The sequence below is a fragment of the Mizuhopecten yessoensis genome, unplaced genomic scaffold, assembly GCF_002113885.1.
Source record: "Mizuhopecten yessoensis strain PY_sf001 unplaced genomic scaffold, ASM211388v2 scaffold10479, whole genome shotgun sequence".
Classification (NCBI taxonomy): domain Eukaryota; kingdom Metazoa; phylum Mollusca; class Bivalvia; order Pectinida; family Pectinidae; genus Mizuhopecten; species Mizuhopecten yessoensis.
In genome coordinates this window covers 1,581,714-1,596,867 of record NW_018408567.1, presented here as the reverse complement: position 1 = coordinate 1,596,867, position 15,154 = coordinate 1,581,714, and the positions used below count along the sequence as shown (strand labels likewise).

The 15,154-nt window shown below is 37.0% G+C and overlaps 1 protein-coding gene and 1 long non-coding RNA gene across 2 annotated transcripts; both read left to right on the top strand.

Annotated features, from left to right (window-relative positions):
• Nucleotides 1–3,510: 3,510 nt before the first annotated feature.
• On the top strand, nt 3,511–6,328 carry LOC110460758. Its single transcript, XR_002464056.1, has 4 exons — nt 3,511–3,742; nt 4,319–4,449; nt 4,981–5,026; nt 6,212–6,328. It is a non-coding gene; the product is annotated as an uncharacterized LOC110460758 (long non-coding RNA).
• Nucleotides 6,329–8,388: 2,060 nt separating this feature from the next.
• Nucleotides 8,389–14,954, top strand: LOC110460805. The gene is made up of 4 exons (XM_021513962.1): nt 8,389–8,770; nt 9,714–9,820; nt 11,909–12,205; nt 12,960–14,954. The coding sequence occupies exons 1-4, from the start codon at nt 8,401–8,403 to the stop codon at nt 13,434–13,436; spliced, it is 1,251 nt and encodes a 416-aa protein (XP_021369637.1). The 5' UTR covers nt 8,389–8,400; the 3' UTR covers nt 13,437–14,954.
• Nucleotides 14,955–15,154: the final 200 nt, after the last annotated feature.

The window sequence follows — 15,154 nt, the reverse complement described above, 5'->3', positions numbered from 1 at the left end:
TGTATTTTTTACTTATTGGGAAAGGGTGGTGTTTTTTTCAATCAAATTCCTGCTAGTAAAAGATAGGATTTTTTCTTTATTTAGCAGAGTAGTTGTTAAAGATATTGGGTAGATATTTCCCCAAACAAAATGTAGTAGGTTATAATGAGTGAACTACACTGTTATAGATATTTAGATTGTAAAACTCGACAACAGTCAATATATATCCAGACATATTGAATTTTGACAAACTAAGATGAGTGTTGTTTCTTTTTCAGTCAAGATGTGTGGTACGAGGACACCTGTGACTTTGTGAAGAAGAGAAAGACAAAGGTCTACTGCTATTACATCAAGAAAGCGTTGGAGCTACTGAGGATTGGTGATGTGAACTCGGCCGGGAAGGTCCTCATCAACTTGGCGAAAAGCACACTTAATGGTTAAGTCACAGCATTGACTTAATCTAAGACACCTGTAATACTGTCATAAATTGGATAAACCGATTCTTAAATGAACCTGTCCATATAGTGCCCTTCATTTCATTTGCCACCTCACATACCGCCAACATCTTTCAAGGTCCCTTTTGCTCCTTTTCTTTAGAGTTCGCTTATAGAACTCTCTCAATTTATTGCCTAACTCCTTTAAAACACCAATGTTTTTTCTGGACAAAAGGTTGGAGTACATGTATAAAAAAGTCTTATTGTATTATAAGTTTACACCGGACGGACGACGCCATACCATGCATAATACTCCCATCAAATTTGACGGGCTTATAATAATATATTTGTTTGTCCGGCAATCTCCTCCTACATTTTTCGACTGATCTCTTTGAAACCTGGTATACATTATAATCATGATATGAAGTTGTGTCTCCCTTAAAAGAAATTTGATTCAACAATTTTTGCAAAAGTTATTGCCCTTTGTTCATTTCAGTATTTGATTTTTTGTCCGGAGATCTCCTCCTACATTTTTTGATGGATTTCTTTGAAACTGAGTAGGCTAAATAATCATGATATGTTGTTGTGTTTCCTTGAAAAGAATTTGGATTCAACATTTTTTGCAAAAGTGATTGCCCTTTGTTTATTTCAGTGTTTGATTTTTGTCCGGCAATCTCCTCCTACATTTTCCAACGGATCTCTTTGAAACTTGGTATAGATTATAATCATAATATTAAGTTGTGTCTCCCTTAAAAGAATTTTGATTTGACGATTTTTGCAAAAGTTATTGCCCTTTGTTCATTTCAGTATTTGATTTTTTGTCCAGAGATTTTCTCCTACATTTTTTATAGCAGGTCAGCTAATTATAACCACTCTTAGAATGATGCAGATCTTATTTCAATGAAATCAAAAGATAACATGAACATATTAAAAGTGTTCTGAATCAGCAACAGTGATGTAATGAAAGAATTCTGATGTCACAATGTAAGATAACTGATAAATCAGTGACAAGGACAAACAAAACAGGATTCAAACTCGTCATGGTGTCACTATAACTAATTGTTAAAGCTACCTGGTAAAAAAATTGATTTACAGTACAGAAAAAAATCACTATTTCCAACTTGATAATATGAACTGCCTTGTTAATGATTATGAATCCCTGTACCACTGCCAGAAACTGTAACAGTATGTGTTGAAATTTTTTTTCCTGGCATTAGTATACCTTTGATAAATCAATCGAGCGAAAAACAAAGAAAACAAATTACCTTGTGAAACTTTTATGAAAGAAACAATATAAAGATGAAACAAACAAAAACTGAATCTACAGTAATGTTCTTCTGAGATTGACAATGTAATGAGGTCAAAACAGGATTCAAACTATGTACCTACGACCAACATGCTGTCACTCTAATCAAGCTAGCCTAAGGTTTAGTCTAAACATATTTTATTGTACAAATATACAAATGGATTGGACAACAAGTGANGGGGGGGGGTAGGGAATGGGGGGTTACCTAGGAAAGAAATTGTGTAAACTGTGAAAAGGATCTGAATTTGAATAAATTATAAATTGTACAAAATTTCATGACATGCAGCCTGATATAGTAATTTTATAATGAACAAGATCAATGTAACAGGGCCCTTTGTCCAGTCACACTACAGTTATATAGCCAAAATGAACTTAAGGGGAGGTAACTGTATGTACGAAAAAACTACTGTGGAACTCTCCAGTGTTTCGCCTGCAGTGGGACAGTGATCCTAGTTACAGAGAAAGTAATTTTATTCCCTTTAAACATCAATGTCTGGCATGCTGATCTTGTTAAATATCTAAAAACATTGTTTTTCATTGTCACAACAACTCCAACATATTCTGTAGAACATGATTAATGTTCTCAATCTTTTTTTTTGTGTTCACAGAAATCATCACTCGACAGAACAATCCTTCAAAGTGTTTGCTTCGGCTGTTTCATGACATAGAGCTACTCTTTACCTGTATCGTGGTCTGTTTCCACGGGCAGATCAGGGAAGATCTTGTCCAAGCTGCCATTTATATCAATGGGTCAGTAAAGCTTATATATTTCTTTTTATAAAATAAAAGCTTTTTTCTACATCTGACATCTGACCATTTTTTCTTTCATGATGAGGGCATCCTCGATACTCCAGGGGTTACCTCACTTTTGCTCTCTGCACCCCTTGAATATGTCATAACAAAATTGAAGGCACGAGGCTAGCTATTTGATTGGTCTCTGGTAGAAAAAAACAACTAATCAAGCGCTAGGCTGATACCTGTCCTTTGAAGATTAGAGAGGAGCAGCGCCCAACTTCAAAGCCAACCCATTTTACCGTTACACGACCGATAGATTCTTTTGATGTATATCAAATAATCAAACTAGTCTTCCTGATCTCATCCACAAGCTGGTGCACACTGAGCCTTCAATTTTGTTTTGACAATATATTCCAGGGGTGCAGAGAGCGAAAGTGAGCGTCACCCCAGGAGTATCGAGGATGTGATAAGGGTGGAGTTTATGATACATGTATTAACAAGCAATGATTTTATTGGCACACATTCTGCTGAAAAGATATTGGACATGGTGTTAAACCTCTGTAACTACTATCTGACTTGTGTAACTATGTAATTGTTGAATGTTTGTCTTGACAAAGGGGTGCCCCAAACATTTGAAATTTGTTTTGTTATTACTTGTGTTGAAATATAGACTAAAATGTGATATCATTGATGCATTTCATAAAAATATACAGGTACTGTAGTACGTTATATTAGATATTTTCTTCTTAGGGCCAAAATTTCGTGGTTTACAGACTAAAACACCATTTGGCGAGTACATGCATTCGAGAATTGTTTTACATCCAACTTGAAATTAATGAAGATTACCCGCAAAATCAACGAAATCAAAAAACCCACAAAAATTAGTGCTTTCACAGTATTTTGTATTATCGAAACACAAGCTTAAAAGTATCGGTATGGAATATAAAAAAAAAAACCCAGATAATACAAGCAACCATGTATTTTATGTGACAGATTACTGAAATAAGTAATGTTTGTTTCAATTACATTTTTGTTATTTAAGCTTTGCCCGAAAAAGAAACACATCTGTGGTGTTTTTAAAGGCTTCTGAGTGGTCAGATTTCGATTCGATGCCACTGGAGAACTATACATCATCTCCCTGCATGAGTCTCGATGACAGCAATTCTGAGGGAGTTCTTGGAGCTTCAAGAAAGGACCCTTTTTACCAAGTGTTGTGTGCTAGCCTGATACCTGATGCTCCGGATTCACTGGGTGATCTGATGCATGGGAAACAGAAACCACTTACCTCGTAAATATATCATACCTGTAATAAGTTACGAATCTCTCCGCCTAAATATCTTCAGATAGTTACAAGGCTTACCCCTTTACTATCTTTTAATTTCCAGCTTGGACATTAGTTCTCCTTTCCTTGCGGTTTTGGAGTAGACAATAGTCTCCTGTTTTGTGATAGGAGATGATGAGAAATGCACCAGACCGGACTTCCAACCCAGGAAAACTCCGAAATCTAGACAGACGCCCTAATTACTTGGTCACCAATGTTGGGTTCAGTCCAGTTCAGCTACATGTTCCTCCTTCCCTTTTTAAATCTTCACCCACGAATACAACACCATTCACAACCCAGGTTCAGTTTTCCCCTTGTCAAGCATTCACTCGGTTAGAAGAGAAATACTTGGCCAAATCAGGATTTGAACCTCGTACCCTACAAACGCTGGACAGACACTTTACCAACTGAGCCACCTGGTCACTGATGATCGACCCAGTCCAGTTCCGCTACAGTTTCCTGCTTGATATGATAGCTATAGCGTAATATCTGTAATACAAGCTATTAGGGGTATAACATTAACCCTAACTTTCTTTATTTCAGGTCTTATGATGAAAAGCTGCCTGTCATGTTAATTTGAAGCATTGTTGCAGATTGAGACAAAGAACCGTGTAAAGAGTCTCTACAATTTAGGGCTGGTCATCTTGAGGAAGCTGTTGAACCTGTCCAGGAAGGTAAGAACTACATGTATAAGTACTGGACATTGTGCAAAATCAGCAGTAAGATCAAGGTGCGAAGATAAATATTGTTGATTTTTCATCAAAATGTGGCTGTGTGAAATGAAGTTTTGTTAGCTGTAAAAGTGGAAAGTTTTTGCGGAGTAGAAATGCACACAAATTTTTTTGTAGTCTAGTAAATATCCCCAAAGATATCTACATGTAAAAATGAATTTGCAGATTATAGATAAACAGGATACATAGATTGTAGAACCAATTCCGATGCAATGAATTTCCACACTGCTAACAGTTTAAATACTCACAACGTGAACATTTCCAAACATGAGAATTTCCACTTTCGCAGTATTTCCCAAACTGCCCTTAAGTCGGGGATAATTCTAATTTGGCAGTATGCAACATGTTAATTAGCCAAATTGAGATGAAATTTACACCATAGCAGATGCATGTGATCCTTGATTGGGTAATTATAATAAGCACAGGACATTATTTCACGCATCATATTTTATATTTTATTTTTGTTTGTTTCAGTACTCGGTCATTGGATGTGACAAGGTCCTAGAGAGTTCCAGTGAAGGTATCTGTTATATCATTCCAGTGGTTATTCTGTTATTGTAACACCCCCAGTGAGGAATTATATAGTACAGTAATCGCTTTGTCAGTGCATTCATCTGTGTGTGTGTGTGTGTGCGTCCGTCCGTCCGTCTGTGAGTCCGTCCATCCCCCCTTAGTTTGAACGCATTTAGTTTGACATATTTACACCATAGGATAGTAATGTCAACTTCTTTACCTTATTAAATATTTGCTGTCATTGGTCAAGGTTAAAGGGTCAAAGGTCACACTTGACCAATTTTGAAGTGAAAAGCTTCAAGATACCTCACAGACCCCTGAACAAATTTATATTTACACCATAGTATGGTATTTAACATACCTATATCTAGATCAATAATAACTATGAAATGTAAAATGAAAAAGTTAGGATTGAACGGCATCGTTCAATGTACATGCCGAAACGAATGCAAATCGGTTACATCCATATTTACAATAAACCCCTAGAGAGCTTCATGGAATATGTATTTATTTAATCAATTTGTGTTCATACTTGCATAAACTCTGAAATAATCAGGATCCACAGAGAAGATTCTAATCAAATAACTGTTCTCTTCCCATCTCGGTGACAATAAACTAGTTAAGGGAGAAATATAAAACAAGAGGCCCATGGGCCTTAATAGCTCACCTGGTATTTTATTTTTCAATTTAAAACCTGCTGAGTACCATACAGGTTTATCAAAGGAGTACAATAAACAAAATTGCAAGAAGAACTACATATAAATCTGTTTCGTTGGGAAAGACACCAAGAAAATGAGTTTCCATGTTATGTCCCAATTTTCCTCTATTTGCCCTATTGGGCCTCACATGCACCTTTTTATACAAATTAAACAAATTGAGTTTTTTGTCTCTAAGCATGCTTCAGACTGCATTTGGTTTATATCCCTTCACTTGTNCCCCTCCTTTGTCTATTGGTTAGAGAAGAAGATTTTTAAAGATTTACCTATTTTACCCCTATTTGGCCCCGCCCTGCTGCCAGGGGGGCCATACCCTCTGAATATATTTGGAACAAAATAAATAGACAAGCCAATACTAAAATGTTTTTAATAAGATCAGACGTATCACCTCTTATTTGATATACCAGGTACATGTACCTGCTTGAAACTCTGTTTTTGTTTTGTTTAGTTTTTTTATCATTATTTTCCATCTTCAGAAAGTGATGAGAATGAGACTGTTTCCAAGGTAACCACAACAAAGCGGAAACGTAAACAGAAAAGTAGACGAAGGAAGAAACTATGCTCTGTACCTTGTCGAGAATCTACTGAGGTTGATATGGAGGGCATGTCAAAGGTCAGTTTCTATGTTTAAATCAAATCATGTCAGGTAATTGTAGAAAATACTGGTTACCCGGAAACGTTCATCCGATTAGATATACCCCTTCACCAGTAAATCCTTAATTGACCAGTATTAGTTAATTGCCCTTCACATGTTATTAAACGTAGCATATTTTGTATACTACACTGTAATATATTGTATTGTACTGGTGAATTCCTCTTATAAGGGAGGACAAAAATGACAACTGCTGACAACTCAGCAAAAAATAGGATTTTGAGAATTGAGAACATCCCGAGAAGTTTCCTGATTCTGTTATATATTTATTAGCTCACCTGGCCCGAAGGGCCAAGTGAGCTTATGCCATGGTGCGGCGTCCGTCGTCTGTCCGTCCGTCCGTCCGTCCGGCATCAATGTTTTACTTTAAACAACCTCTTCTCAATAACCAAAAGGCCTATGATGATAAGGCCTATGATGATGATATTTGGCCAGAAGCAAATTGGGATGAAGGGCTACCAAGTTTGTTAAAATAAATGACCTTCACCTATTTTCAAGATCACAGGGGTCAAATATGTTAAAAACTTTAAACAACTTCTTCTGAATAACCAAAAGTCGCAGGATGATGATATTTGGCCAGTACCATGCTGGGATAAAGGGCTACCAAGTTTGTTCAAATGAATGACCTTCATTTATTTTCAAGGTCACAGGGGTCAATTGTCTTAAAAAATCTTTAAAACACCTTCTTCTCAATAACTAAGAGGCCTAGGATAATGATATTTGGCCAATAACATGCTAGGATAAAGAGCTACCCAGTTTGTTCAAATCAATGACTTTTATATATATTCCAGGTCACAGGGGTCAAATATGTTAAAAACCTATAAACAACTTCTTCTTAATAACTAAGACACCTAGGATGATGCTATTTAGCCAGTAGCATGCTGTGATGAAGGGCTACCAAGTGTGTTCAAATGAATGACCTTGACCAACTTTGAAGGTCACAGGGGTCAAATGTCTTAAAATCTTCAAACAACTTCTTCTCAATAACCAAAAGGCCCAGGGTACTGATATTTGGCCTGTAGCATGCTGTGATGAAGGGCTTCTAAGTTTGTTGAAATGAATGACCTTCATCCATTTTCAAGGTCACAGGGGTCAATTGTCTTAAAAAGTCTTTAAACAACTTCTTCTCAATAGCTAAGAGACCTAGGATAATGATATTTGGCCAGTAACATGCTAGGATGAAGGGCTACCAAGTTTGTTCAAATGAATGACTTTTATATATATTCAAGGTCACAGGGGTCAAATATGTTAAAAACCTTTAAACAACTTCTCAATAACCGAAAACCCTAGGATGATGCTATTTGGCCAGTAGCAAGCTGTGATGAAGGGCTACCAAGTTTGTTCAAATGAATGACCTTGACCAACTTTGAAGGTCACAGGGGTCAAATGTCTTAAAATCTTCAAACCACTTCTTCTTAATAACCAAAAGGCCCATGGTACTGATATTGGGCCTGTAGCATGCTGGGATGAATGACCTTGACCCACTATCAAGGTCACTGGGGTCAGATGTCTCAAAATCTGGGATGAAGGGCTACCAAGTTTGTTTAAATGAATGACCTTGATCCACTTTCAACCTAATGTCCTTGTTTGACATTCAAGGACACAGGCTTCATGTTTAAATCTTTTGATAGGTTCTTGTGAATCAAACACTGATATTCTGCCTGTAGCTGTATTTTAGTCCACTTTTAAGATTACAAGTGTGAGATTATTACCAGGTGAGCGATGCAGGCCCATTGGGCCTCTTGTTCTGATTTGCTGTCACTTTGGATCAGAATTGGTTTGGTGTCCGGACATTTCAAGTAGTTAGCGCTGCTGACAATTTCTATAAATAATTTTCGATTTTGACCTAACATTAATTCGCCATTAATAGTTAAAGGATTATCATCACAGTGGACAGCACCGATTTCCACCAATTTGTTATTTTGTAGGCCCAGATTTCCTATGCCTTACTGCTTGTCTGCTACACACTGTACCAGATGGAAGAGTCTGGGGCTCGAAGGAATTCCGGTCATCATGGATGCTACATTTTATGCCATGGAGCTCGGTAGATTTAGAGCGATTGCCCCGCAGAATGCTATTATATCCAAAGATTACAGTTGGCTTGAATTCTTAGAAGTGAAAATACAGGAGCGCTATTTCCAGCTTGATGACAGCAGCAGTACCATACATCTGTTAAAGGGAAACATCATTCAAAAGTATACTTCAGCACTCCAGGAGCATCAGGCCAGCTTCTATGGTAACCATTATGCTGTTTGTTTGCTCAGTTTCCTTCTGAAAGACTCCCAACTAGGTGGCGAGACTGCTCAGATGTTATCATTAGAGGGTGTCTGTCTCAGTACCTGTCCACTACAGAACCTCACCATACCAGCAGATCAGAGTTATGGTATGTATGAGTAAGTGTGCCCTGGCAAATACATGTCAGCTGTAGACCATACAGATGTATGTACAGGTGTAGAATTCGGGCTCAGAACTTTCCAAAGCCTCAGTTCTGAACCCAATGCTTCACACTTGGACCTATGATAGACTGCATTAGTCTGTGCAGTATTATTTACCAGTCCACTCAAGAGCCTGACAGTACAGTAAAACCCTTTAGTATTTTTAGCTCACCTCTTTGAACGACTTCTTCTTAAGAACTGGAGGAGCCATGATATTTGGCCAGTAGGTACCTGGGACAGAGTGCTATAAAGTTTCCTCCAATAAATGACCTTGACCTACTTTAAAAATCACAAGGCTCAAATGATTTTAAATCATTTAAATGTTTTCTTTTGAATATTCAAGAGGCCAAGAGCAATGATATTTGGCCAGTAGGTACCTAGGACAGAGTGATATAAAGTTTTCCTAAAACAATTACCTTAAACTACTCTCAAGGTCACAGGGGTCAAATATGTAAAAACCTTGAAACAACTACTTCAGAATAACCAGGAGGCCCAGAATAATGATACTTGGCCAGTAGGTACCTTGGACAGAGTGCTATAAAGTTTCCCCAAATAAATTATCTTGACCTACTTTCACGGTCACAGGGGTCAAATATGTAAATATCTTGAAACAATCTCTTCTGCAATACCAGGAGTCCCTGGTTGATGATATTTGACCAGTAGCATGCTGGGATAGAGTAGTATAAAGTGTATGGAATACTCTTAAGCCAAGGAGACTCAATATATGGAAATATTTGCAAAAGTACTTTTATTGAGAATATTTTCCCATGATTGCTCAAATATCCAGGTGAGCGATACAGGCCCTCTAGACCTCTCGTTACCAGTCCACTGAAAAATGGGACCATACTATAAATCCCTTACAGAACCTTTTCTTTTCACTTTTTTTCCCAGGCAATGACAATAATTACATAATGAAGCAAAGATGGAAACTGGTCGTTAAGAGAATCTTCTTCGGCTTTCTTGACAACAAAATTAACAACAACGCTGTCATATCAAAGGTAAGCTCCATTCTAGTTCAAATTAAATTACCAACAACACTGTCATATCAAAGGTGAGCTCCATTCTAGTTCAACATTAACTACCAACAACACTGTCATATCAAAGGTGAGCTCCATTCTAGTTCAACATTAACTACCAACAACGCTGTCATATCAAAGGTAAGCTCCATTCTAGTTCAACATTAACTACCAACAACACTGTCATATCAAAGGTAAGCTCCATTCTAGTTCAACATTAACTACCAACAACGCTGTCATATCAAAGGTAAGCTCCATTCTAGTTCAACATTAACTACCAACAACGCTGTCATATCAAAGGTAAGCTCCATTCTAGTTCAACATTAACTACCAACAACGCTGTCATATCAAAGGTAAGCTCCATTCTAGTTCAACATTAACTACCAACAACGCTGTCATATCAAAGGTAAGCTCCATTCTAGTTCAACATTAACTACCAACAACGCTGTCATATCAAAGGTAAGCTCCATTCTAGTTCAACATTAACTACCAACAACGCTGTCATATCAAAGGTAAGCTCCATTCTAGTTCAACATTAACTACCAACAACGCTGTCATATCAAAGGTAAGCTCCATTCTAGTTCAACATTAACTACCAACAACGCTGTCATATCAAAGGTAAGCTCCATTCTAGTTCAACATTAACTACCAACAACGCTGTCATATCAAAGGTAAGCTCCATTCTAGTTCAACATTAACTACCAACAACGCTGTCATATCAAAGGTAAGCTCCATTCTAGTTCAACATTAACTACCAACAACGCTGTCATATCAAAGGTAAGCTCCATTCTAGTTCAACATTAACTACCAACAACGCTGTCATATCAAAGGTAAGCTCCATTCTAGTTCAACATTAACTACCAACAACGCTGTCATATCAAAGGTAAGCTCCATTCTAGTTCAACATTAACTACCAACAACGCTGTCATATCAAAGGTAAGCTCCATTCTAGTTCAACATTAACTACCAACAACGCTGTCATATCAAAGGTAAGCTCCATTCTAGTTCAACATTAACTACCAACAACGCTGTCATATCAAAGGTAAGCTCCATTCTAGTTCAACATTAACTACCAACAACGCTGTCATATCAAAGGTAAGCTCCATTCTAGTTCAACATTAACTACCAACAACGCTGTCATATCAAAGGTAAGCTCCATTCTAGTTCAACATTAACTACCAACAACGCTGTCATATCAAAGGTAAGCTCCATTCTAGTTCAACATTAACTACCAACAACGCTGTCATATCAAAGGTAAGCTCCATTCTAGTTCAACATTAACTACCAACAACGCTGTCATATCAAAGGTAAGCTCCATTCTAGTTCAACATTAACTACCAACAACGCTGTCATATCAAAGGTAAGCTCCATTCTAGTTCAACATTAACTACCAACAACGCTGTCATATCAAAGGTAAGCTCCATTCTAGTTCAACATTAACTACCAACAACGCTGTCATATCAAAGGTAAGCTCCATTCTAGTTCAACATTAACTACCAACAACGCTGTCATATCAAAGGTAAGCTCCATTCTAGTTCAACATTAACTACCAACAACGCTGTCATATCAAAGGTAAGCTCCATTCTAGTTCAATATTAATTACCAACAATGCTGTCATATCAAAGGTAAGCTCCATTCTAGTTCAACATCAATTATCAACAACGCTGTCATATCAAAGGTGAGCTCCATTCTAGTTCAACATCAATTATCAACAACGCTGTCATATCAAAGGTAAGCTCCATTCTAGTTCAACATTAATTACCAACAACGCTGTCATATCAAAGGTAAGCTCCATTCTAGTTCAATATTAACTACGTTTGGCTCATTTGTAGTTAAAAAGAGCTACTGCACTGTGCACCTGCTGACAACCTATAGGTCCAGAGATAACAAAAACCTTCAAATTGACTTGGTGAATTAACCAATGGCATTCTTCTTGGTATGTCACTATAAACTATATATACATTTCGTAGGTTTAATGGTTGTACTTGATTAATTGACTTCAACACCAGTGATTACTAATGATGTGCACTAGAAATATTTTATGCTTGTCAACAAGTTGTTTTGTTTCAGTTCCTGACCTACACAGAAAGAATTGATGACCCAAAGTTTGCCGATTTAGTCTACAGAGTACTGGAGGACTATAGCTACCTTAAAGAATTTACCTTTCCTGAGCAGAGAATCTCCTGTTTCAAGTTTCTACTCCAAGTGCACAAGCATTCTCAGTATGAGGTTTCACCTTATATGCTTAGTAAATCATTCGTCGATGTAGGACTACAAATTCAGGCAGAGTTTCTTGGCTTCTTTCTGCCGAACTGGCAAGAACTGTGTCCGTTTTTCAGCGGTCAACAGCTCGCAAAGATTGTAAAGGTAAATATGATAAACCAGTTATATATCAATCAAGTTTTTATATCACTCATACAATAGTACACCAAGGACATACATAGAGGATCTTTGTGTTAAGAAGTTCCAGATTTTTATTTTTTAACAATGAACCATTTTTAAATGCAATGAAAATAATAAGGACAAAAGAAACATCTCAAATTCATTTACAATTTCAATAAAAGTATCATGTGGTGTAGTAAATATAAGAAGTTCTTGTAGTGGCGTAGGAATATGTTCCCACAGTTTTGACCAATCGCAGCACCTTAAGGTTTTTTCACACGTGTGTAATACTATATTTATGACATGGCTGTATGACGTGGTAATACGGCTCAGTTATGAGATAAATATCATTATAGTATGATTACATCGAAGACCAGTACTCCAGCTAAGTCATCTGTATGACCCGCTACTGACCTAAAGGGGAGATCGGGGCTAGATCTTCACCCAACTAGTTACATATTCAGTACAGTGTGTATACACTCTCTATCGATAGGCAAAGCATCACGGGTTGAGTGACGTATGGAATATACGATTTCGTCACATTGTAGTACATGTTTACAACAAATATTGCTCACTTAATCATAGCTTGGCAAAGGGACCAGTTGGTTTTGAAACTTTGTGACACATTTGATAGGTAGATTGTTTGTGTAAGACTTTGAGAAATATATTTCTAACAGACTTAAAGCATAATACTGGATTACCAGAAATGTCATTGTCAATTTCATTCTTTTGTTTACAGGTCATCACGGAGGACTATATCAAGAGTGTTGACAATTTGCCAAAGACGACAATTGACATGTTGCTGAGGCACTTTGAGGCTCCCTTCAAACATAGTGAGGAGAGCGTTGAATTCCTTAAATGTTTCCATGCTAAGGTACATAGGCATAAGGCATTGGAAAAGGTCATCTTCAACAACAAGAACTACACACCTCTAGCTCTGTTACTTTTGGCCAAAATGGAACACGAAGAGATGGACTCATCCACCTTACCCTTGGGAGATATATTCACGAAAACTGTATTCAGTCTGATACAAGAGGTTTTTAAAAGGCTCCGAGAGGTAATGGACGACTCTGGCAAAGAGTTTGAGACGCTATTGTCGGATCTACGTCCATGTCTTGTGTGGTTTTTCAAAAAAATTGCAGCTAGTGGCAAAAGCGCTAAACATAGTAAGGACATTAATTGCCACAGGCTCACAATTTTCTGCTTTCATGGATGACATAGAAACCACTACCAAAAATAACTCTGCATTTCTTGTTTCTTTCTTCACAGAAATGAAAAAGTCGAAACCTCTGTTTAACCGTGCCAAACAAGTTTTAGGAGAGCACCTTATTGGTATCTATCAGTGCCAATTCCAGAAACGTATGCAGACTTGTAGTACATCTTCATATAAAAAAAGTGTTGCGGGAAATGAACGAAGCACGGAATAACAGCATACAATATGTTGGCAAAGGAAGTGCTCTGTTCAAAAGCAGTGTGACAGACACTATTAGAAAAATTCATCGTAACAAAAAAAGGCTTTTGCAGATAATGGATGAGGATTTCCCAGAGCTAAGCAAGGATTCCAAATGAGGATGTGTCAGATATCGCCATGACTGTGTTGGGACAGTATACAGAGCCCACTTGTGTAAAACATCTGAAAGTTAAGGAAAAACTCAAGCAATGTATTGTCTATGGGAAATCTTAGACTTGAGGAAATCTCAAGAGTTGAGATGTTTTATACAAGTGGGCCCAGGGCTTCTAGAACTCTATTAAAAGTTTACTGCATGGAATAATACAAGCGAGTACATGCGCAGGTGATCACCGGGCTTAAGTACTGATTTCCTGCTTAGATCTTTTCTCTTATCTGTTGGATTGAGTCATGGAATTATAAACACCTTGTGGTAACTTCAGATCAAAGCTGCATACTACTATGTATGACATTGTTGTTTCAAAGTGACATTGTTGTTTGACCTATTTACTAGCACAGTACTGAATGTGTGACAAGTGTAGGAACCTAATTTGAAACTTGCAAGAAGATCAGTCTTAGTCTTGGGAAATAGTGATGAGGAACTGGACCTGTCGAAATCCAAGATGGCTGCCTGGCAACTACTCTGTTTTTACTGATCAGCTTATACATGAAACATGTATAACATGGAACATAATACAGTAGCTCTAACAAACTTTAACTCCCCAATTCCATATGGCCACATATTGGCCATTTTGGTTTTTAGATCAGTCCTAAAATTAAAATTCAGTATGAATAACTACAGACAGTAGGAAACTTTCATGTGAAGTTTGAGAAAGATCACTCAAGTAATGAGAAAAAGCGCTAATAAACTTAAACTCTCAAAATTCCAGATGACCACCTCTGAGCCATCTTGGTTTTTTGTTTTGTCCCAAAACTAGATATGCACATAACTAACATGACTTAGGACAATGGGGAACTTTAATTTCAAGTGATATTAGAGAAAGATCCCTCAAGGATTTACCGAGAAATATAGCAAGAATTATTGAAGGACAGAAAATGAATCACATATGAAGGGTGATATGAATGTTTTGTGTTATTATAATTGAACAAAAGAACTGCACTAACACAATATATATAAATCAAAAGTACTCTTTACCTCAAGACCATCATTATGTATTTCTATTGCTGTGATATCGCTATGGCGGTTATGGTACGCATATATAGCGGACATTGGTAAAACTATTTCTTTTTATGTATATATATGTTATATAAAATGCATTCCAGTAAATCAACTGAATGCTTTGTAATTTATTTTCATTTTTATAAAAAAAAATCAAAATCGCCCTATTTTTTAGCAGGACTGTGCCATAACGAAATTTCACGTTTTTTAGAAAAAATCATTTCTTGTTTTGGAGGTCCTCAAGCACACAATTTAAGCCAGTCTCTAGGAGGGTTTTTTTTAGAAGAAAAACCTTGAAATATACTTT

Bases quoted from the DNA above. Each gene is read 5' to 3' on its own strand.
- LOC110460805 (XM_021513962.1), top strand. From the start codon at position 8,401: ATGGATGCTACATTTTATGCCATGGAGCTCGGTAGATTTAGAGCGATT. The intron at 8,771-9,713 runs GTATGTATGAGT...TTTTTTTCCCAG, and splicing joins ACCAGCAGATCAGAGTTATG to GCAATGACAATAATTACATA. The intron at 12,206-12,959 runs GTAAATATGATA...TTTTGTTTACAG, and splicing joins AGCTCGCAAAGATTGTAAAG to GTCATCACGGAGGACTATAT.